Here is a 23,819-nt window from a genome sequence, read left to right as displayed (position 1 = left end):
TCACTTGATTATCCCGATTATGCAGTTCCGGCTCATCACACTGATTCCCAGTGTTGACGCTGTGTACGACCACTAGATTGCCCTCATACACTTCCTGACGGGGACATTTGACCTTTGACCCGAGCAATAATTTCTTGTGGCCTGTTGACATGTGAGCCAAGCCTTAACCAGCCTGTTCTTTTAACCTTTTTTTTTTTTTTGTAACCCTGATTTCTCTCACTGGGGCCACTGGGGCAGACAAGGGCGAGAAGCAAGTGTCCACTTTCAAAGGCTCATTTCCCCGTGTTGTTTTTAGAGGTTAGATTGATCTTTGGGTCCTGAGAGGCATCCATGTGGAACTCGGGACCATCCACATTCTCACAAGACACAACAGGAGGGTCTTCTTACTTCCCATGTGCTTCTCGCTGAACTCATCGATGTTCACCTGGAAAATGTAGATATACACGGTCATTTTAAATTGCTCTCGCTGTATAATTGTCATTAGTCAGGAAAAGGATAATCGGATAATCCTGGGATAATAGAAAAAAAGATGTGGACTCACTGCTTGAATGATGAGAGCTGCAGGTTGTGGAGGAGCTGACGGGTGCTTAGTGATGATGAATGAGAGGCCCATCCATCAGTCTGTCTGGTCCTCAGACACACACGCGCACACGCACACACTGGATCAGGTATCCCTTTAGATAATGTAAACCTTGGGAAGGTTTCTCTTTATGGGCTTTATATGGAAAGTGGCTCCCACATGGGAACTGAGAGGAGACGGCGTATGTGTGTTTGTTGGAGTTTTGCGTGCGTGCGTGCGTGCGTGCGTGTAATTTTGCTTGGCCATCAAACACTCTGCAGCAAGATATCAATATAAGCATGCAGTGCAGCTAAAGTAATAGTGTATAGTTCATTATTCCCAGCAGTACCTGTTAAATAGATTACTGATAAAGAGCCTGGATATATAGGCTGCGGTTGTCACTCTCACCTCACAGCAAGATATTCACGGTTTGAGTCTGGGTTTGTGGACCTTTCTATTGGCATTTTAGGTTGATTAATGTCTCTATATCCTCTCTAGGTGTGTATATGTGTGTGACTTTACAAGTTCTTATTAAAACTTTTAAAAAGTTTATTATGAATCAGTATAGATCAAGTGTTGTATGTATCAGTATATATTTGAAATTCAAATAAATTATGTGTTCCAAATTCAAGATAAATACAGTTTCAAAATAACAGCACCCTGACTTTACTGTACAAGTTTAATAAATGTTTTATCCATCTTTTATTTATTAGAGTGCCAGTCGTCTGTGGCTCTGCAGGTTCTCACCACCCGCTGCCAGGGAAAGAAAAGCTGTCTGGTCCGAGCCTCCACCAGGGACTTTGGAGATCCATGTTACCCCGGGACCAGGAAGTACCTCAGTGTCATCTACACTTGTGGTGAGTCCCAACACACCTTTAGTGCAGGTTTCATGTTACTGCCACTAGGGGGCGATGTTTGCTTGCTGTTCAGCGTCATCCAACCAGTGAAAATCAAAGATGCTTCTCACACACCAGGAACTTTTAGATTATAATGCTACAGTGTGCAAGAAAAAAAACAAACATGTTTTCTTTTTGTTCAATTGTATTTTTTTTATCTGACAGCACAGGAGTTTGTGTCACTAACTATATAGTCTCGTCTGATTTTGAAGAATGTGAACTTTTCCTCTTGTCTCAAAACACTTTTCAGGAGTTTCAGTGTCACCAATCTCTTTTAAGATTTTATATATGAGGCAATGTTTTCTTGTTCGGAGCATTTTTTAGTGAAAAAGAGATGATGACCTGACCTGTCGAGGCAATAATTCAACTTGAAGACATGCTTAAATGTAGACACACACACACACACACACACACACACACACACACACACACACACACACACACACACACACACACACACACACACACACACACACACACACACACACACACACACACATACACATATATACACACACACACGCCTGCAGCATCAGGATCTGATCAATCACCACATTGGCCTGGAGGGTCTCAAGCCATCCATATCACTGACCAGTGACCTCACACCGACCGGGTTTGCTCTTAGATTTAGCATATCTATATGCTCTTTTTATGAGTAGTTTTTATTTGATTTTTTTTATTCATATTTTGCTCTCTCACTTTAAAATCAACCATTGGCATTATTTCCATATTGTTTATCATTTTACTGTTGTTATTATTTTTTTGTTCCAGAATGATTGGCATCCTGTGGTTATGGGGTGTTTATTTTATTGTATGAAGATCATACACCGTGAATCAATTGTTTCTTAAAACGTGACACAAATGTCAGATTGTTGTTTAAGAATTCTTACATTCATTATCCAATCAACCAACGTCAAAGCAGAGAAAAACACCTGGACTGTGTCTGTGGTTATTTTGGAGTCGTTTGGCCTGAATCATCGTCTGACCGTCCTTATCTGTCAGTGATAAGACCACGTTGTCTCCCAACAGCTCTGGAGCTGAACTGGGTTGGTCAGTGTGTGTTGTTTTAGGTCTGAGAGACAGCGGGGAGAGAGAGGAAGGTGGTGAAACGTAGAGGCGGCCATGCTGTGATGGGGGTAGTGGGTTGTTTGGGGCTGCTGCGGTGGGAGTTGACAGGGTCGAATGTGAGTAAATAAGGATAAATGCAGGAGGTATGAAGTCAGTTCGTGCTGTAGGCTTTCGCAGAGTGATCATTTTTGGGGGTATCTTCTTTTGTTGGTGATTGAATGTTTGTGGTATAGAATTCATTTTTGTTGGCTTTGGGGGTGGAAGATGTCTCTGTACATATATGGGAGTAGTTATGTGGATGCATAGTCTGGACAAGGTTTTACTGTCATTGGCACTGAAGTGGAAGATTAGGAGGAACTATTGAAAAAAATTTGATACAAAAGTGTGTGTGTGTGCGTGCGTGCGTGCGTGCGTGCGTGTGTGTGAGAGAAAGAGAGAAAGAGAGAGAGAGAGTTTATATGCCAGTAAATGGGTTATTTGGATCACCCTGCCCCAAGAACAGGACGCGTTACCCACTTTATTGTCCCATAATGACCTATTTATGCTCTATTATAAGACTGGTATAAAGAGCATTTGTGGAAAGACACTTTCATGAGTGCATATATTTACCTTCATATGCTTTCGTTGGTGTGTGAGCCTGCGTAGACACAGGGTCACACATGCACATGCTGGCATGGATGTGTGTTTAATTCGCAGTGCAGACGCGTCATCAGCCTCCAGCTTCGTCCTCGCACAGGCTCAAGGCTCCTCAGGAACAACACAGCAGCAAATTACCTGGAACCTGCCATCAGTCTCCCTGCAGATCACACACACACGCACACGCACACGCACACTGCACTGCAGCCACTGTCAGGCTTCATTTGAATCCAACCCCTGAGGAGGACGCCCCCATGATTTGTCAGAAAACTACTTGGGGAGTTCCAAAGGAGAGGTAGTCAGAATGTGGCATTTGAATATATTAATCGGATCAAGTGTAAACTTGATTTTGGTCTGGAAAAAATTCACTCTGTTTTTGTGCATGCTAGAATTTGATAAATGACTCTGCTTGGGGCAATTTCCTCCAAAAGTAGGTGTCCAGTATGACCCCTTTGAAGTTTCTTCCTTGTCAAAGGTTAACCCTGTGTCTTTGTAAAATGTTTAAATGGCAAGTGATGTATCCCTAAAATGAGTTTTCACTTGTGTTGTTGATTTTGAAAACTGACATTGAGCTAGTTAGGCATAAAGAAACCATGGTCAGAGTTTTCCCCTTGGCATGAAGGTGTGTTTTGCACTATATGTTACTGTTTTAGTTTTAGGAAGGCATGTACTGTATGTATGAATTGAACTCAAGCAGACCTCCAAGCTTTGTCCCAGAGTTTAACATAATTCTCTCTATCTGCCAACATTCCTTCTTTTATTACTCAGTGAAGTAATCCAGCCTGAAGTCATCCCGCTTTTCTCTACACGTGTCTTTAAACAATAGAAAGCAGCAATAACTTCACACTAAATTGAACGCAATTTGATTTATGGACATCCATGCGGGTCGGATTTTATCCAGAAGTATCTTTCTCTCCTTTCGCTGCCTCTTTCCTGTAGCCTTCCTATCCAGAGTACAGTTCTTTCCCCCTCTGAGAGGTATTAAAGCTTCAAACTTTATATTAAGACGAGGGGGCCTCCCTTTAAAGTGTGTCCACTGTGGTATAATGGATCACCCTTGGACAAGCCGCATAGCCTTTTTTGAACGTTGAAGCACAGACTTCAGGGGCATAAAAAGGTTGTGGAAAGCCTAATGAACAACTGTAATTGATGAATAGGAAATTGATTAATTGTGGCATTTAGCTGGTTAACATGAGAGCTCGGGTCGGAGCTGAGAGAGCTCCATGAAGCAGACTACTCAGGCATTTCCAACCCCGAGGCTGAAACCTCAGAGTGGAAATAAGATCCCTGCAAAGCACTAATGAAAGTATAATGAGTCTATTATTATCCTATATGTGTATTTATGCTACACACAGTATATGGTACAAGTACTTTAGTCTTTGAACCAGTGGTGAATTAATCTTTCAGTTACTGGCTGAATGTATATTAAATGGAAGGTGGTGTGTGGTTCAGTGACCCTCTGGACTTTGTCAGTGTATAAATTTTGATTAACGGATTCATACAATTTACTAAATGTGGACATTCAAATTCAGATTTTTTTCAACTTTTCCTGGTACATTTTTAAAAAACTTTATCCCTTTTTTTTTTTAAGGCTATATCTTGACATTTTTGGTTCATTCAGCACACATTTTTAACTCGAGCCGCTCTTACGTACATCAACTTTTCCTTTTTTTCCATTTAAGTGTAGCCAGATAAAAATTTTTTACATTATATTTGGCCCCAAATTCTGATCCTAAATGAAATTGGAGAACATAACATCACTACATTTATGAAATACCAATTTTGAACACAACAAACCCCAAAATATAAATATAAATTGAAATGTATGTATTATAACATATGAGATGCTCTACACAGTTTTAATAAATCACAATAAAAATCTGTGTTTCAACAGCATTTGAGTCAAACACTGCATGACAAAGCATGCTCTTAATTTGTATTTTAATTTATAAAATACCTATAAAAGAAAATTGGGAATTGATGTATTGCTCGTTTTGGAAACTGACCCATACATGGGAAAACACATAATTGACATTATTAATTATTTACTCTAAATATACACATCAAAGGTAACACCATAGTACAAGACTGTCGCACTTAGTTGCCTAAGTATTTCTCAGAAATGCTCTAAAAATTTCCCAATGTGGTTTTATTTAAAAAAAAAAAAAAGATTCTGTCATAGAAATAATTTAGTCTAAAGTCTATTGGATACTGATGGAGGTGGGGTTACTGGGCTGTACTTCAGTTTATTTTTAATGGACACGAGTAGTGGAGGTTGCATCTCCCCACGCATAGCTCGGCAGCAGAGCCTGATTTAGACGTAACAGGGGGGGAAAAAGAGAGGAAAATAAAGATGTAATTCAGAAACTTGAGAGCTTGAATCATCCCAATTGGTTAAGCAGATGCACACAGGCAAAGATATTTGAGGTACACATGTGGCCACTTGAGGCCACCCGCTCCTCCTGCAGCCCCGTACACATTCACGTCATGTCAGCAGTGGAGGCTGCAGGGACGATGTTTGTTTTGGCCCAGATGTGCGGAGCTGCAGTCCAGCTAAGAAGACAGAAGCTGCTACTGGGCCCCATCAGTCCCCGTTGTAGCTCATGGCATAGATGTATGGTGAATATATCCCCCCAAAACCGCCCAAGTAGACTGTGTTCATTAAAACTAGCACTTTTTCTTTTGCCGCACACAGCTGATACAGTCGTTTTCTACCAGTAGGGGAGTTTGGCTTCTTAATCTCTGAGCTCTTCTACAGATCATTTGGATTTTTAAACTGTTATAGATTTTTCTTTGAAATTAGACAATGAAACAGCTCTCAAGCTACAACATATGTATTTCAAACCTCAAGTTTAATTTCACAAAAAACATTTGCTCTGATCCGCCTTGAGGTGGTTGACATGCAAAGGGCAATGCCACTGTGTGTATATTATATGTATACAATATTTCTATAAATAGAACCTCAAAGAAAATAATACATTCCTCAATACTATTTAATACAGAAATACTGTATGATACTTCTGAATTTGAAGGATCAGGCATCCCGGGTTAAGACGAGATGACTCTGGGTCTCACTGCATCAGGGTTAAAGTTATAATAACCACTCCGCATCGGCGTTTTATTGAGACCAACTGAGTATAGAACCTACGAAAAGTGCTTTTGAAGAGTAATCTGTTTTGTGTCTGAGTTTATTTTAGGGGCCAACAGAAAGACTGGTGTGGCCCCTCTGAGTGCTCCGTGGCCTCGTAACACAAATCTGTGCAGTCATTTTGTGATAATAGCCTTAGCTGGCCGCTCAGGAACGCTGCGGCGAGAAATCACAGCGCACACGACCTGGGCTGACCTGCATGTGCCTTAACGCTGGTGTTTGGAGATGGCGCCCAAAAACGGCATTCATGTTGTTGGATAATATGTCTTTGCTCAACTCTTTTTTTATTATTTTATTTTTATTTCAGACTTTACCAGCATACGCAGTCGGTTGATATCTGTGCTTTATCATGTCTTACACTGTAGACCGTCTGGCATGTGACACACAGAAACACATACAATCATAAAGTCTTATATGTAGTATAAGTCCCGGTTGATGTAACGGTCTTTGGACTATTTATTGTACTTCTGTCACACTTATTACCTGCAAACCTTTTTCATGTGTACATAGCGACATTAACAGTCTCCTCACACAACCCTTTATTTGATTATGGTCCCAACCTTACGTAAAGAAGGTTGAATTTTGACTCGAGAGAAGATTAGGGCAGAATAGTGGTGCAGTGGTTGGAGCTGCTGCCTCACAGTAAGAAGGGTTGTGGTTTGAACCTGCAGGTAAATGTGGCCTTTCCATGTTGAGTGGTTTTAGTTTATGCATGTTTTTCTCCAGATTCTCTTCATCCAAAGGCCCACTTGCCGGAATAATAGGTGACTCTTATTTTTAATTTGTCTCATCTTAAATTTCTGTGTCATTGTGTCTTGTGATGGACAGACTAAGTAAGGAAGGAAGGAAGGAAGGAGAGAAGGCAGGCAGACACTATATTTAAGGTGCCTTTGATCAATCAACTAAAGTGCCACTGGCTATTTCAGGAGTTGCATGCTGCATGATAAACATGTCTTCAAAGCAGAAACCCATTTGTTACTTCAGAGAGTCCAGTGTCTTCACTGCAAGATAAAAGAAGGAAACGATGGGCGAAGAAACGGCCGACCTTAATTAAAAGACAAGTGAAGTAAATGGAGAATAAACAGGTGATTTATTGTCTCTGATGTGGTGCTTATGAATGGTCTTGGATTTTTGGATCGTCTTCTTTGCCATCTTCACTTGGTGTCCTGAATAAGAAAACCCGTTGTGCCAGTTGATACCACAGCATCAAGTCAGTTCATTTTCCCCTCCTTGTCGTACTGATTTCTATCACTGTGAAATGCTGAAAAACTCCCCGGGGAAAGAAAATAAAAAGGAGCACAAAAGAAGATGGAAAGTTCGCCAGCCAGACACTTTATTTCCGCCACCTTCAGACTGCTTAGTAAACACAGCTGTGTAGAAGCAACAAGATGCAGACAGATAAGACAGGTGACTTGATAAGGCCGACGGGAAGTGGGGACAGCAGCTTACTCACCTCTAATTGTCTACTCTGTCAACTCCTGCATCCTCCATTCAGCGTCTGCGTTGTCTCTGTCTGATAAACGAGAAATATGTGTGATGTGTTTCTGTGGGAAGTTCTACGTGTTCAGGGTCAGAGGTACATGCAGTAAGATTGATCCCTTCATGGTATGGTACTATATCTACAAGTGAAGTTTTTGAAAACTAATAATATGACTTCTGGTGTTTTCTGTGTGTCCTCTGCAGTAAATTGACTTCAAGGTGGGAGTACATTGTGCAGTTTGGACCATCTAATACCAAAGATGGGCGGCCATGGCAATATATTTTATCATTGCTTAAATGCTATAATCTCATGTCCTACAAAGAATTAGATTTTTGGTCCACAAAGAGCATGAGATGATTTCATGTCATTGTCATAAATCTCTCAACCTGTGTTTTAGCAGTTCTGCAAGTGAGCTTGTCTGGAACATCGCAAATCTATTGATAATGCAATATTCACAATATACTTATTGCAAAAGACTGACTTCAATTATTTATTTGAATCGTAGCCATCAGAATTTATGTACCAAGAGATTAGAGTTTGAGCCAGAAAAACCCCAAAACATTAATCATTTTTAAAAGGCTTTTGCCAAACATATTTCTTAAAGTGTGTTAACCAGTGGGTATAGAGCAGGGGTGTCAAACTCAGATCCTCGTGGGCCACAGCCCTGCACGTTTTCAATGTCTCCCTCCCCTGAATGTCCTGATGGTTCATCACCACATTCAGCACAAAGCCAGATAACGAGCTGCTCATTGCAATCAGCTGTGTTGAAGCTGGGAGACATGCAAAACGTGCAGGGCTGCGGCCCTCGAGGCCTGGAGTTCGACACGTGTGGTATAGAGAGTGGGGAGTCATATTTATATTAGAATGAACTTGTATGTGTATTTCTGCCTATATATTATCATATATTCATATGTGTGTACATATTTATAGTATATGTTATTTCTATTTGTGTGCTACATGAGCAGGTCGTCTTTGCAAATGAGAACTTGTTCTCAATCAACTTACCACAGTTATGAGCCTAAGAGACGACTTGAATCAGACAGTTTGTTAGAGCCTTCAGAAGAAACACTCACTGGTCAGACCTGTTTTGCCCACCTCCATTCATCTCCTACTGTGCAGACGCCCCTATAACTTTGTGAAAAATCTGTTTCTGTCCTCCCCCATGTGTCCCACTGACTTAATACGGACTATTTTGTCTCATATGTAACTTCATTGTGGCAGTTTTATGTGCTGTAGATCACATTATCAATGGTGTCTGTTGGAGTTGGTGATAAATGGCCTCTCTCGTGAACATTTAAGGCCCTGTGGGCCGGCTGCTGCTGGTCGAAGCCACTTGTGTCAGTGTTCCAGCGCCCAACATGGGAAGATCTCCCCAGAGTGGAGGAATGTTCTGCATTTAGCTTCGGAGTGGCTGTCTTCTTTACAAATGCAGTATAATAGGAGCATACAGTCAAGGTAACATTCATACGGTCACATGGTTGCATGGATGTAAAAACAAACATACAGCTAATACAGAATACACTCAGACACGCACGCACGCGCGCACACGCACGCACGCACGCACACACCTTCCTCTCTCGTAATCTTTCTCTCCCTCGGTCCGGGTCCACCGCAGGAAGAAAACTGAAACCAGCCACAGACTGGAAAGCATTAGTCTGCCCCCCCCCCCCCCCCCCCCCCCCCCCCCCCAAACACGCTGTCTGATTCTCCACACTCGAATGAAAACAAGCGGGATAGATCGCACAGAAAACGCAGAGAGTAGCTGTTGCCGTGAGCACAGAGCGACACAAAACAGTAGTGTACACAGTTTATGAGTTTGTGAAGCCGACAAAGTTGGCAGCAAGTTCTCGTTCGGAGCTTTGCCTATTTTGCAGTTTCCAGCCCAACAAAGAAGCTATTGCACGTTTGGGAACATAGGCCAAGCAAAAACCACAGAGTTGTGTGTGTGTGTGTGTGTGTGTGTGTGTGTGTGTGTGTGTGTGTGTTGGGGGGGGGGGGATTCAATGAGACACTTTCCCAGGACATCTTTGGCAGGAGATATAATTCACACAGGAAAATACATTTGTGGGTCTAAATGCATAAGTGAAACCATGAATTAACTGAACTGTATGCTTATAAACTTTATTTCTAGGTTCGCCAGGTCATAAAAATATCATAAATGATAGTAGTTTGGGTTTTTATTTTTTGGAACATGTTAGAATTGCTTCAATAAATTGCAGGTTTGAAAATATACTTTTTATAGGCGAAATGAGGTATACGTATCTGTGTTAGTCGATGAGTCATTTCAATTAGTTAATTGGACTGGTAGTAGAACTATTTTGAAGTATCCTTTAAAGTTTTAAAGAAATAAATCTGGTTTTGTCGTGGCAGTTATGGAGAAGCATCGTAGAATAACTAATTAAAGTGCTTCCCCATTCTAAGTAGTATTTGACCTCTGTGTTTAGAGTTTAACAGGTGGATGAATTGATGCAACCTTCAGTCGGGAGAGTGATGTCATCACTTTTAAGAAACTTAAATCGAATGAAAAACACAATAATATTGCCCAACCCCACCGTTTGTGTTCATTTCCTTGCAGCCCGATGCATCATGTTCCAGCTTGTAAGCATCACGTTCCCACATCTCCACTTTTAGCTGAATGAAACTCTCAGGTCATTTCCTGAAGCTGCACTCTGACTTTCTTTTTTTTTTTTTATTGCTTTTTGCCCCCCCCCCCTTCTCTTTCTCTCTTCCCCTCTCACATACTCATGCATACCCTCATATTCCCCCTCCTCCTCTTCTCTTTCCCTCCCCTTTGTACCTCTCTTTGATTGCTCACTCACACAGCAGTGGGCTGTGTAGGTGGACACTACACATGTTCCGCTTCTCTCCCTCTTCCTCCCTCAATCCCTTATTCCCTCTCTCTCTCTCGCTCTCTCCTGCTGTCACATTCCAGCTGTCTAAAGCCGGGTTTAACTTTCTCTCTCACCGAGAGGAGGAAGGGAGGCAAAGGCAAAAAGAAAAGGAGCATTAGAAAAGCCTTCTTCTCTCCGGATGAGAAGAAGAAAAGAAGAGGAAACTCTCCTCATACTCCATTTGACTTGAAGAAGGGGGAGTCACCATAAAGAAGTGTACCTTCTTAAAGGGACTATCCTTTTTTTTTTTTCTTCCATGCTCCCTCCTTTCTTTTCCTTTTTTGGGCCGTGCTCCTTTCATTCTGGTCAGCGCCACGGCGGACTATTCACGTGATTGCTTGTTTGTACGGCAAAGCTCGTTCCACCTCTCCTGGCGGGACGGATCGAGGGAGGAGGAACAGGGAGGGCGGGGGGTGTGTGTGTGGGTGTGTGTGTGTGTGTGTGTGTGTGTGTGTGTTTGACAAGACAGACAGCCACACACAAGCGCACGCTCAAGAGAGAAAGTTACTGCTTGGACCTCGGAGGATTTTCCATTCAGCAATGTGTGTGTAAGTGTCACCTCGCCTTCTGCCTGAACACTCTTTTAGATCTCCCCGCTGTAGCCGGACTCTGCTGGCTTTCTCTGCACAAGTCGTCGGAGAATAATGTTGTTTAACGGAGTGGGACAATAATGCTTTTTGTCACATGTTTAGAAGTCAATTTGAAACTTTCCTGAGCATTGTTGTGCATTTGAAATGCTTCACTTAGCATCATCCTCTAGAAGGTCAGCGCTGCTCTTGGAATTGATGAAGAGGGGATTTCTAAACGGCGGTAGAAATCTGTAGGCTGGTGTGTTTCTATAAGATTGAGGAAAAAATTAGGAAACAAGTGTTCCGGAGGTGAAGGAAGACTCAACAGGGTGACTGACTGGATTAGAGGATGACAGAGATGTATCATCAGTCTCTTTGTGGACAGACGAGAACAAAACTGTCAACTACTGTACAGGATGACTTAACACACAGAAATTGCAGTATACACAAAAATACACCCATATATGAATGTGACTTATTGGATAGCTGACGATATCGCAATCAGTATGAATACCTTTAACAGTGGCGGTGAGACTTTCTTCATCATGCTTGTGTACTTCCATCAGTGGTCAGTGTTTTGTCCGCGGTCTGCTGGCAGGAGATTGACTCCACTGTAATTAACCACAGGATGATGCAGTGAGAGGAGCCGGGCCAGGGAGTTGTTCGCACACACCAAATACCAACTGCTGACTCAGAGACCCGACAGTGTGGCAAGCTCCCTGAAAACACACCACTTTAACTTTATGACAACACTTAGATGATTGTACGGCTGCAGCTGGCAATTATTTTCATTATTGAATAATCTATTTATTTCGGTGATCTCGCAGTGTCAAGCTGTGCATGACAAATTGTCTCTTCATAGATTCACAGCCATTTGTCTGAAAGCTAAAGATAGTAAGACTATTTTGGTCTGTTTACTTTGTCACGTGTGTCTCCAATTATATTTACATTAATCAAGTACATCATTGCATAACGTTACCATTATGGTTAATGTGGATTTACATTTACACTTGCTCAGAGGTCATAAGTTGAAAAGTATTTATCCTGATGTGTAGATTTTTCAGGTATCTGTACTTTATATATAACAAAATAAATAGTATAGTTTATATATATTTGTACTATTCCTCCATGTAAAGACGAGTATCTGTACTTTCTCTCTTCACATTCTTAAAGCTGGCTTGTTAGTTGTTTGAACCTACATGGGAACAACTGAGATGGCAATGAAAGGATTAAAGCAGCTGCCAGGAAACAGTTATTGATACTGTAGATGACGTTGTAGAGCGGTAACGTTCCATTTGTGATGGTTGAAACTATTTCTCTGTCCACTTCCATAATAACAATATTGATAACAAGTCAAGTCCAACATGGATTTTGCCTGTTTTGTTTATCTAACTGAGTTTTTGACTAAGAACTGTCACTAATGATCCACATTCCACACTGACAATAACAAAGGTGAAGTTGGCAGATATACATACATGTATGAGCACATGAGGACCCAGTCCCAATACCAAAAATGTAATTGAATTTAAAAGTACACATGGTAGGGGTTAAACAGAAACACTGTAGTGGTGACACAGCTTTTTTCTCTTTTTAGATTAAGTTGGAAACTTTTATTTTTGTACTAGATTACCTTTCAGAACCCGTAGGTTCTAACTTAAGTTCGTACTTAAGTAAAGAATGTGACTACTTTTGTCAACTCTGCACGTGCTCCATCTTTAGGAATACAAATTGCGTTTTAAACTTTAAAGAAAATGTCCACAACCATAAAAAGAGTGTAAAAACTCCTGTTTTGGTTATACTGGGAAGTATAAAAACAAATAATTGATAATGCATCGCTGTTACCTGACATTATGTGGGATTCAAACAACTTATCAATTAATCATCTCAAGTGAAAAAAATATGAAGTCCAAATTGTTTTGTCTCATGCTCTCGTGTATCTTCAGGGTGTCGTGTAATTCTTCAGGAACCTGAGGTCTGCGCTCCTGCACGATTTGTGACCTTGACATTTCGTTGTCGGCGATTGTCTCGTCTCATGGTGATTTAAATGCTTACTTTGTTATCTGCAAACGGAATCACGGTAACTTTTCCTGCAGTTCGGTGTGTGTTTTTCCACAGGAGCTCATGCAGAAGCACTCGGGCACACGTCAGCCCTTATAAACAGGCCTGAAAGGCCCAGTGAGCCGCTGAGACCAGACAATGATGCAGTCAGTTCCTGGACTCCAAATTGACAAAATTGTTTAGATGGCTTCCAAATGGTGTATGTGTGTGTGTATGTGTGTGTGTGTTTTACTGCCTGTTGTGAGTATACAGTAGATATGTGTTTGTGTGACTTTAAGTCTGTGAGTGTGTTAGTGTGTGCATGCATCCACACCTACCTCTCATGGCAGAGGCCTGCCAGGTTTCCCTTTAATTGACGCGTTGCTGTTTCCCCCTGTAGCGCCGGTTTGCAGTGCCGGCCCAGTCCCTCCCAAACCACAAGGGACTCTTTGTTTGTAATTTATGAATTAGTGTGTGGTTTGGGTTACGAGAAGAGCGGGCAGGCCAAAAGCTGACGGCACAGGAACAAGACTAAGCCCAGCGGCACACATTCTGATTAGCTGTATGTTAACTCGCTTTTGTGTATTATTCCAGATGAGTGTTCTAGATGCTCGCCGTAGATTGAGTGTATGAGTATCGGAGCATCTCTCGTTTCCCTCCATTTTTCTCTGTTTGAAGATTCTTCTTTTTTTTTTTCTTTCTCTCCTCTCCATGGATGTGACCTCATGTTTGACAATGCTGTGATAATCTGTGTAAATCTGTGTCCAGCCGTCAGACGAGGCTGACTGCTCAGTTATCAAAACAAAACGAACAAAAAGCCAGGCCTTCTCTTTCTCTCATTATCTTTGCAGCTTCATCCCCTGCTGTCCTGAGTGCACTTTCCACTGTACTTTCGCTTCCTTTCGCCCTTTTTTCATCAAGTGGTTTTATTTACCTTGTCTAGTCTGAATGGAAACGGGCACTGCAGTAAGCTTTGGGCAGGCTCGCTCACAGAAAAGCAAAGACCATTCAAGCTCCCAAGTTTTTTTTTTTCCTTCTTTACCCTTGATTTGATTTTTATCCTTTTCTTCTCTGTTCTCTGTTTTTGAAACTCGGCATGCATTCCTGATGGCTGCAGCTCTCCTAGAGGGGTGTTTTCTTTTTTTCCTTCCTTCCCCTACTAACCTTCCTTCCTTTCTTCGGTCCTTCTTTCCTTCCCAAATGAGTGCTTCCTTTCAAAGACTCTACAATAATAGGCATTTTGAATTATATATTCTGGATAGCCTGATGGCCAAAGCAGATGTGCCCGCTCAAAAGCGTCTTAGTGTTCTTCAGCACCAACATGCAGCTGCTCACCCGATACTTCCCCCCGTCGTGGTTCCTCCAACTCATCACAGTGCCTTTACCTGCTTTTACCTTTGCCCCCTTCAATTTTCTATTAGTATCTTTATAGACCAATAAGTAGAAATATAATGTTTTAATAATGATTTTGATTCAAGGTCCACCTATTTCCTGATTTCTCCCTCACAATGCTCAGATTTTTCAGTCTCCTCCTGGTCAAACAGTGTTTTATTGCTCTTCTGAAGTCTGTGTTTTTGCCTGAACTGTCCCAGGACAGAAAGATGTGAGGAGTATCCTACCTGTGGGGAGTCATTTATCTCTTAATAAGATTGCAGGGGCCCAAATCCTTAGGACTGAGTTAGAATTAATAGGTCATAAAGTAGAAGGCAAGGATAAAAGTGGCCGAGGCTTTAACACCTGAAGAACTGAAACATACCTGTACACATCTTTGCTCCAGTCGAGAGATATTACGGCTTTTATTTGATTAGTCTTTGTCTTTTGTCAGACATGTGTACTGAAGAAGTCATGAGGGGAAACTGTAATGCCGAGCATATGGGTGCATAGCCTCATCTGTCCAGTTGAGGATAGTTTTTTTAATATTCCAGAAAACTTAAATAGGTGAGGAGCTCTGGTACAGATAAGTACAAGATAATGAAGTTTCAAATGAAAATTCTGAATCTTCCTCATCTGGTTAAAAAAATCCCTGTGAGTTGATGACAACATGGAGCAACCCAACAGCAACAGTGTGTGCGCATGTGTGTACAGACGGTGTTCTGAAAGATGTAGACATTTGCATGGTATGCCAGAAAACTCATTGAAAGGTTCTATTGAGCATTCCTTTAGCAGGCCAAGCTCACCCAGGTAAATTAAGTTTCTCTCCAAGGCACCTTGGTGTAGGGGGAAAGACGGTGCCCCCCCCCCCCTTTAGAGGAGCTTCCACTGTAGTCCAGTTAATAAACCAGTGCATTGCATCATAGGGAAGGCAGAAAAAGGCCAGTGTTGAGGCGCATACCAACGATGAGTGTTCATCGGTAGGTTTTTACAAAGGTGTGTATGTTTGCTCACTTGCCTGTCTGGCTGGATTTGTGTGAACCTGATGTGGGTCAACTGGTATCTGCCAGTAACGGAGAGTTTCATTCGCATGGGAAATTTGACAGAAGTTTTTTTCGCAAGTTGCCGCATTTTTAATCCAACTGCGGCCAACTAATTACTTTTTAATCCTCCATCTGAAAATTGACTATTTTTCCAGACTTCTGCATTTCTTCTGTTTGTTACAAATGAATGATTTTAAATACACCCGCCGATTTCAGTGATTAGTAGTGTTGTAATACCCGAGAGCAGTCTTACTCTCGGAGAACACATTCTCAAGATCTTGATCTTGAATGAAAGCATTGACATTGGTCGTGTTGTTGGTTCTTATTCACTTGATTGATGCCTTAATTGGGAAACTAAAACAATAATGCTCAAACATATAAAGCTTGTCTCCTTTTCCAAACAAACTACCAAGTCTTTTTTTTTTTATTGCAAATAATACCTGTTATATAAAGACAGTGACATTCAATAGTGTGTAGCCACAAAAAAGTGAATTTATTCTAATTTGGAGATTTTGTTTATGGTTGAATTGTGTTTCATTTGGTTAGATGGTTAAATGTGTTCCCTTTGTTCCCTTAAAGGGTTAAGTTCAAACTAATACGACATGTTAACATTGCTTCTCCCTTTGGTGAGTGTATTTATTGCAACTGTACAGGCTTTAAATTGGTGTGTTTTGGGTAAGATGTAATGTTGGAGTGTAAAAGCACCGAGGCTGCTGTTTCTTCCAGGGGGAATGGCATAGAGTAGCATGTGGTGTGTTTTTACAGGCATCCCTTTGCCTTCCCCTCTCCTCCCCTCTGCTCACCCTGCCTCACCCCCATTAAACTCAATTTGTTCTGAGAGGCGAAGATCTCCGCCAGCCCAGAAACATGTGCTGCATTGGCACAACGAGGCAGAAAAGCTCGATTTTCAGGAGGATTTAACGGCGCAGTTGGGAAAATATTGTTGCAATGAACAGAAAAGAGAGGGAGACATTTACAAGATATGTCTTCAAGTGGTAATCATCCAAATATAGTTTGAATATATGGGTTGTTTTTGACACGCTTTGGCCATGCCAGCAAATTTCAGTAGTTTTTACGAACCCATTGAGAAGAGCAGGAAAAACGAAAAGGCGGGCAAAGATTGTACGGCTTTGCCCGCCTTTTCGTTTTGAGGAGGACTGAGATGAGCTCACATTTCAATTCAACAAAGTTTTTTTTTTTTTATATTTGTGGTCGCTTCCACATTAGAAGCTTGGAGTTGTTCAAAAAGGCCAGATTTCCCTCGGGAATCCAGCGAGACTTCCAATAAAGGTTGAAATGTTTTTCAGCAGGATTACAGGCTTCAGATTTGAACAAAGACTCAACAACGACATGAAAAGACAAGGGAGAGGGAGCTCTACGTAAACATGTGTTTTAAGTCTGGCACATTTAGCAGGTTTCACCGTACCGTAAACACATGTTTTGGGTTGCGGAGAAGTTTTATTACTTCTGTATTTCAGGTTTTAGAAATTAGGTAAAGTCCTCAATGTCGTCTGTAGATTTTACAGCACAGGGTTTTTTGGAATCAAGCATTAAATGACAACATTTTTAGATGTCTTGCCAGCTGAGGAGGGAGCATCTGCTGTGATGTAAATGTATGCAATGTAGGCAGGTTTTTAGTGTTATATGTTTTGTTGTCTTAACTATAAAATGTATTGGCGATATTCAACACAAGCAACAAAAAATGTTACCTTTGTCAGTCGGAAACTTCTAAATGGTTCATAATAATAATGATAACAAAAATGATTAAGGTGAAGTTTTTGCACTTTAACAGACAACAGTGTCCCTGTATGATGTTTGACATGGTGATTTCACAGGTTTTACAGTAAAATATGAAGGAAAAAAATGCTTCATGGCAGCTTATGAGGTTAAAGACTGACTGACTGTAGGAGGACGTTGTTGTAGCAGGATGGAAGGACATATGATGAGGTAAAAAGTCATAACCAAGTCTACAGTACAAGTTGCAATGACCTGGTGTGAACTGTCCTCACATAAACATCTCCCTGTGTATGTAGTCAGCACAATTTGTATTAAAGAGCTATTTTTTAAGCAGCAAGTGTCGAAGCTTCATGGTACCGTAGCCAGGTAATCAATTACACAACGAGTCATTCAGAATTCTTTGCTGGAAACCTTAAAACTTGGCCTGGATGTCAGATGATCTGACATCGCTCTGCTGTGAGAGTTTCACTTTGATAACATCTGACTTGGAAAACACACGACACAGAGCTCCAGTAAGCATGTGATGGAGTGTGAGGGTCGGTACGCTTATCAGTGTGGAGAGTGGCTCTACTCAGGGCAGTATTGATCTGTAACTGTTGATGTCAGGGTCAACAGGTTATCTGTCATCAGCAGCTGATGGGTCACAACTGTGTCTGAGGCAAAGGCAGGAGGAAGTAAACACAGATCTTCTCGATGTCTCATAATGGATAGACATAGTTGTAGTACATATGTGCGTCAGTTTATTTTCTGTCTGCTATATAGAATTTAACAAGTAGTTCAAGATCATTGCATCCCAAAGGTTTTTCTATTATTTTCTTGAGCCATTTTTCCCCTTCTATTATGTCCCAGTCGATCTCTGGGAGCCAGCAATGTGGCAACAACAGGAAGTCTAGCAGAGCAAGAAGCACAGATAGTTAGACATTTGTAGAGATTATTAACAATTTCCCAGGTTAGTCGCGCATCTTTTGAAAGCCATCATTCGGTCTGCTCTTCCAGGTTCAACAGTTCTGCTGTGTCTCTGTGTTTAATTGCTACAATGTTGGCCTCACGAGCAGTTTTATGTCTTAACAGAGAATAGTTCTTTCCAAACCAATCTCATACCAACAAGGACCACAGAAATGCTTTTAGGTCTGCTGCGAGAGTCAGAGCAGCCATTTCTTCTGCTTCCAGTCTTTGGGCTGAGCTGGAGTAATCACTTCCTTACTCCAGCTGAGTGATTCCCACACAGACACACACCAGTGTTGATATTCTCCTCTTACTCTCTGCGAGAAAGTTTATTTCCACAAATGTCAAACTCCACTAACTTTAATCCCTCTAGCAAGTCAGAAACCACCAATTCACTTTTTATTCAGCACTTATAATTGTGGTGTAAATGTTTGATGCCTCACTCGATCATGATCCTTTTCTATGATGTCTTGAGGCTATATTTTCACCCAGTCGGATGTGTCCTGCAGTTTGTCTTAAATAGCTTGCAGCCATTGAGAAACAGTCTTTCCCAGTACAGTATAACCATGCCGGGTTGTTATTTAAAAATCTCCCTGTGAACTCAATCACTCTGATCCGGAGCCAGAGCCCACTGATCCACGCTCCAAACACCACCATGGCCTCACTCTCCCTTTTCCTTCTAAAACCAATGATGATGGGATGTTGGAAGAAGGGATGGAGAAACAAAAAGAACCAGGGTGGCTTTTTCTTTTGCCCATTTTTTTTTTTCTTCTTGCCTTCTTCTTCCAACAGGCCATCTGTTTCCTGTCTGAAACATGACACCAGTGCCCGATTGGTTGGTGTGTGCGTGTGCGTGTGCGTGTGCGTGTGCGTGCGTGTGCGTGTGCGTGTGTGTAGTTGCAGGTTTTATGATTAGCTGCTATACTAATGCGCCTAGTCATTTACGTTGGTACTCGCTGGCCCATGTGGCTGCATGTGATCCAAGTGTGATATTGTAGATCTACTTTGCCCAAAGTGTGGGAACTATAGATGTGATATCATGGATTCAAATAGAGTTTTCTCAGTGGCTGATATCATGTGGTAATGAATAATCTTTTTAGCCATTCTATACACTGTTGTGTTGTTTTACACACGTTTTCCTGGAATAATATGGAATGTTCTTTTTGACTCTTTCTTGAATTATAAAAATAACACAGTGCACTCAGTACAAAATGGAATTAGATTATTTTTTTTTTTAAACAGTTGTGTCAGTTTGATTAGCGATTAGATCTTGTATAATCTCCACTAATATTATTTTAAAAAAAATTGGCTGCATAGTTTCCATAGTTTTTTTCTCTCACTTTTTTCATTCTAGGCATGAATGAAAGAATATTTAGCTTTGGTGATATTCATTCACTGTTAAATTAATAGTTTGGCATTTTGTTATCACAAAAAACCCTGGTAACCCAAAAAAAAAAAAAAAAAACATGTTAACATGTCTTATCAGCCCATTCTGAAATTTTCCTCTGGATTTCATAGAATATATCAATTCACGTCAAGAGCAACATCACTTAAACATCATCCTGCAATTTTTCACTATCTTTCCCCTGTCTAACTCAGTCCAGTGGGGATTTTCCACCCCTAGGCCCACACTGAAAAGCTGGACGTTTCGCTGCCAGAGTGTTTGTTTTTAATCAACACGCATAAAGACGCCCGTCAGCTGAAGCAACGCCAGAGGTTCAAGTTATGCTTGGCGAAGCCAGAGGATCCAGTCCTCTGTACTTCTGTTAACCAATCCAGAGACAGTTTTTTTTTTTTTTTTTTTCAAATACAGTACAAGACTTTTGTAGTTTGCTGATGGAAGCAGATTCTCATCGACGTTGTACGGTTCTATTATTAGGTTTGATGTAATTCACAGACACATTTACATTGAGGACGCCAAGGTGAGTCACAAATATTTCAAAAACACTTTCAATATTATGCATAATAATGTGAATAGCAAACAGTTCAAAAACACTAAGTGTCGGTTTCCAAGGCACTGATGCACCAATACAGATTCAGTCACGCAGTAAAACAGTAAAGATGTTGTTGAAAGAAGATTGCAATGATGACATAGAGTCACTTTGAAAACACTACAGCCAGCACACGGTCTGTATGTTGGGATGCAAGATTTCTCCTCTTTCATTTGCCCAATGAAATGCCTGCTGTCCTCACTATGACAGATGCCCTATAAAGGGCAATTTTGATTAATTCATGGGTGGTCCTCCTTCACCCAAAAATCCTCCCAATCTAAAGTCTTGACTTTACAATACTGGCATCTCTTCAACTGTGCAGAGACAGTTACAACTTCTCTTCATGTCAAATGATTGGAACTAGATCAAATTTTCTGAGAATAAGTCTCTGTTTTGGTAGATATTCTTTCTTGCTGGAAATAAGTGATGAAACATTGACTGCACTGTCATATCTGAAGGGTACGCATACTGTTAACGCCAGGAGATGCTCAGCTTTCCCTGAGTTTAGCAGTTACCAGCTTGTGCTTACCTCCAAGCAAAGCTCAGTGATTGAATTTATTTGATGATTGTTACATTTCTATAAAACACTGTATTCTTTAACAAATTGTCATGTTTTGGGCCTTTTCTTGCACAGAATGAGTAACTGGGTGAAGCTAACTTTTTTATTTTATTTTTTATCGTTCTCCTTTCTATTATTCCTTATCTTATCTTTTCTCTTATTCCTTATATTAGAGTTATGTACTTGAAACAGAACAACATGATCACATTCGTTTCCATCAGAAGCAAATCAAAGCAAACTTCAGTGATTCCTTCACTCTGGAAAAATGAATCTCATCACAATGCGTTTGACATTACAGCGTTTTTTTATTCTTCAGTTGGTGCCTTGTGAATGTCACACCTTGTGTTTCTATGTCTATGTATTTTTTCAGTTTCATTACCCTCTGAACTGTCTTCACATACTTTTGTCCTTCAGTATCAGAAGATGCAAAAATCTATGTAGAGTTTAACGGTAGTTAAACAATTTGTCTGTATAAACCATCAGAAAACCCTTCACTTCTCTCCTCATCTTATTTTTCCAGTCCTCCCACTCATGTTTCCTCTATTTTTTTTTTGTCATGCTTACATGTGTGCAGGGCCTGGTGAGAAATCCTGACTTGTGCGTGTGTGTTTGAGAGCTATAGTGTCAAATGTTGACCTGTCTGTCAGTGAATTCGTGTTTTACATCTGCCTTTCGTCAAATCTGCACTAAAAACCCCTGCAGCGAGGTATTGTCAAAATCGACAACCGTCCCATATCTAGTTGCATTTTCTAACTCCGTAAGCAACAGTTGACTCACTGTCAGAAGGTTTTTACAGCTGTTTGATACCGGAAAGATTTACAGCACAGCTGGAAGGGAGATACTGCTGGCTGAACTGAGAATTATGAAGACAGATCTTCTCATCTGCAACCAGGAGCTGACTGGCGTTGAGCTGCGAGTTATTTGTTGCTGATGCTTGGTACCACAGGTCAATTTGAATATTTTTCAAGGGGTGCAAACTACTTTTTGACAGTTCTAGAATCTATATATGTCTTTGCATCGCCGCATATTAAGCCGATTGAGTTACTTTGCAACAGAAGCACATACTCCGGTGATTACATTAGAACGGCTCATATTCATGCATGGTAGTGATATTTGGTGCAATGCTGGATTTCCTAATGTTTTCACATAATAAGGTATCATTGTTAACAGCTGTTGGCACCCACAGGCAATAAAAGCAAAACTGTAAGAGTTCCCAGGTCTGAAAGACAAAGCCAGTCAAATAATCACTGAAACCCTGCCCAGAAAACCAGTCCAATGCCGGAAACCAAAATATGCTTGTAAAAAATCATATACACTGCTTACAAAGTCCAACCTCGATGCTATCGCTGCTAATTGGATTGTAATTATCCCGTGTGTCAGCATACAACATATAGATGTATATCAAAAAGCACTTCTCTAAAGTGCCACATTTGTTGAGATGTTCATGGTGAACACGCTGGTTCAGAATCTTCATTCAGAAATATTTTTCATGTGTAGTTTGCGTGCAAACCGGATCTGTCTAAGCCTAACGCACAGACCAATAAATTAACCTGCAGGATCACTTTAAAAGTAGCTCACATCCATCATTCCCCCTGCTGCTGCTCCCCACCTGAAGATCTCCTGTGCCCTCAGGGGGGGAAACCCACCCCGCACCTTTAAAACCCCTCGTTTCCAAACTAAAGGCAGGGACACAACTTCAATATACAGCATATATGCTGTTTGGAATAGTTTTATCACTGTCGGTGTGACACATTTATGAGTTGCATAAACAACAGTTTACGTTCTAGTTTTGAGTTATGTGTGGAAAATTTCTCGGCGAGACCCACTGACTTGAGAGATAATGTGTGATGTCAGCGCTTTAGCTCCTTTTCCTCATCTAATAGTATACATATGGCTCGGATGTTTGGCACAGATGTATTCCTCATCCGACTATGATGTCCACCAGGCACTTCAGCACTGGGAGCAGGTGTTTATTTTAAAGATTGCTGTAAAAGTGTCTCTGGCTGCGTCTGTGTCTATCACTCCCCCGCTCTGCTAGTCTCTCGCGCTGTTCCTCTCTCCACTCTTAACCCTGAGGACATGCATCTGCCTCTGCTGCAGCTCAAGCTGTTTTAAGAGCCTTGCTGAGTAGACGGGGGGGGGGGGGGGGGGGGGGGGACACACACACTTTGAGAGTTATACAAAATGCAGACACAAACTCAGCTGAGATTACACATCCAGAGCTATATCATCAGTTTATGGTCTTTAACTGTGACAGAGTGAATATATAAGGAAGACACTTTGTTCAAAATATATACTGCTGTTTATCGGCTCCAACACCGCGTGACCCCGAAAAGGTTAAAGCAGCATAAAGGATGGATGGATACTTAATTATTAAAAAAAAAAAAATGAAATCTTTGCAGATCTGGTTCATCCAGCAGCTGTGGATGAATGTTGTCTTGAAAATAATCACTAATTAAACAATTGCTTGATCAAATGAAATTGAAGATCACAAACATGCATCTTTTATACCTGCTTTGTCACTGGACTCTACTCCAGATGTAGGTGGGTAAAATTGGGTACACACAGGGCAGGTCTCCAGTTTCACACATGGCGAACACTGACACAGCCAATCACTAACACACAGTCATATCTATGGGCAAGAAGCCGGAGTGGCCAGAAAAAAATAATGCATGCCCATGAAGAGCATGTAAACTTTGCACATAAAAGTCCCACACCAAATATTCACAAGATTTCCATAACGTTGGCGTTTAAAAGACCAGTATCAGTGCCTCAGTTGGTAGAGCTGGTTAACTTCCAGTCTTAAGATTGGTCATTAGATCCAAGTGTCCAAGAAAGGACAGGGAACCCGAAGCTGCTCGCAGTGGAGGTTGAGCACCTTTTATAGCA

The 23,819-nt window shown here is 41.1% G+C and overlaps 1 protein-coding gene across 1 annotated transcript in view; it reads left to right on the top strand.

Annotated features, from left to right (window-relative positions):
- The window catches only part of eva1aa (eva-1 homolog A, regulator of programmed cell death a), a gene marked incomplete at its 5' end in the record, with an annotated part of 70,028 nt that overhangs the window by 31,084 nt on the left and 15,125 nt on the right, over positions 1–23,819 (top strand). Inside the window, one exon of the mRNA XM_080490628.1 lies at positions 1,273–1,416. Coding sequence (XP_080346754.1) covers positions 1,273–1,416 — 144 coding nt within the window. The remainder of the gene's footprint in view (positions 1–1,272; positions 1,417–23,819) is intronic.

The sequence above is a fragment of the Lipophrys pholis genome (assembly GCF_963383615.2).
Source record: "Lipophrys pholis genome assembly, chromosome: 21".
Taxonomy (NCBI): domain Eukaryota; kingdom Metazoa; phylum Chordata; class Actinopteri; order Blenniiformes; family Blenniidae; genus Lipophrys; species Lipophrys pholis.
This window is presented reverse-complemented; position numbering and strand designations above follow the sequence as displayed.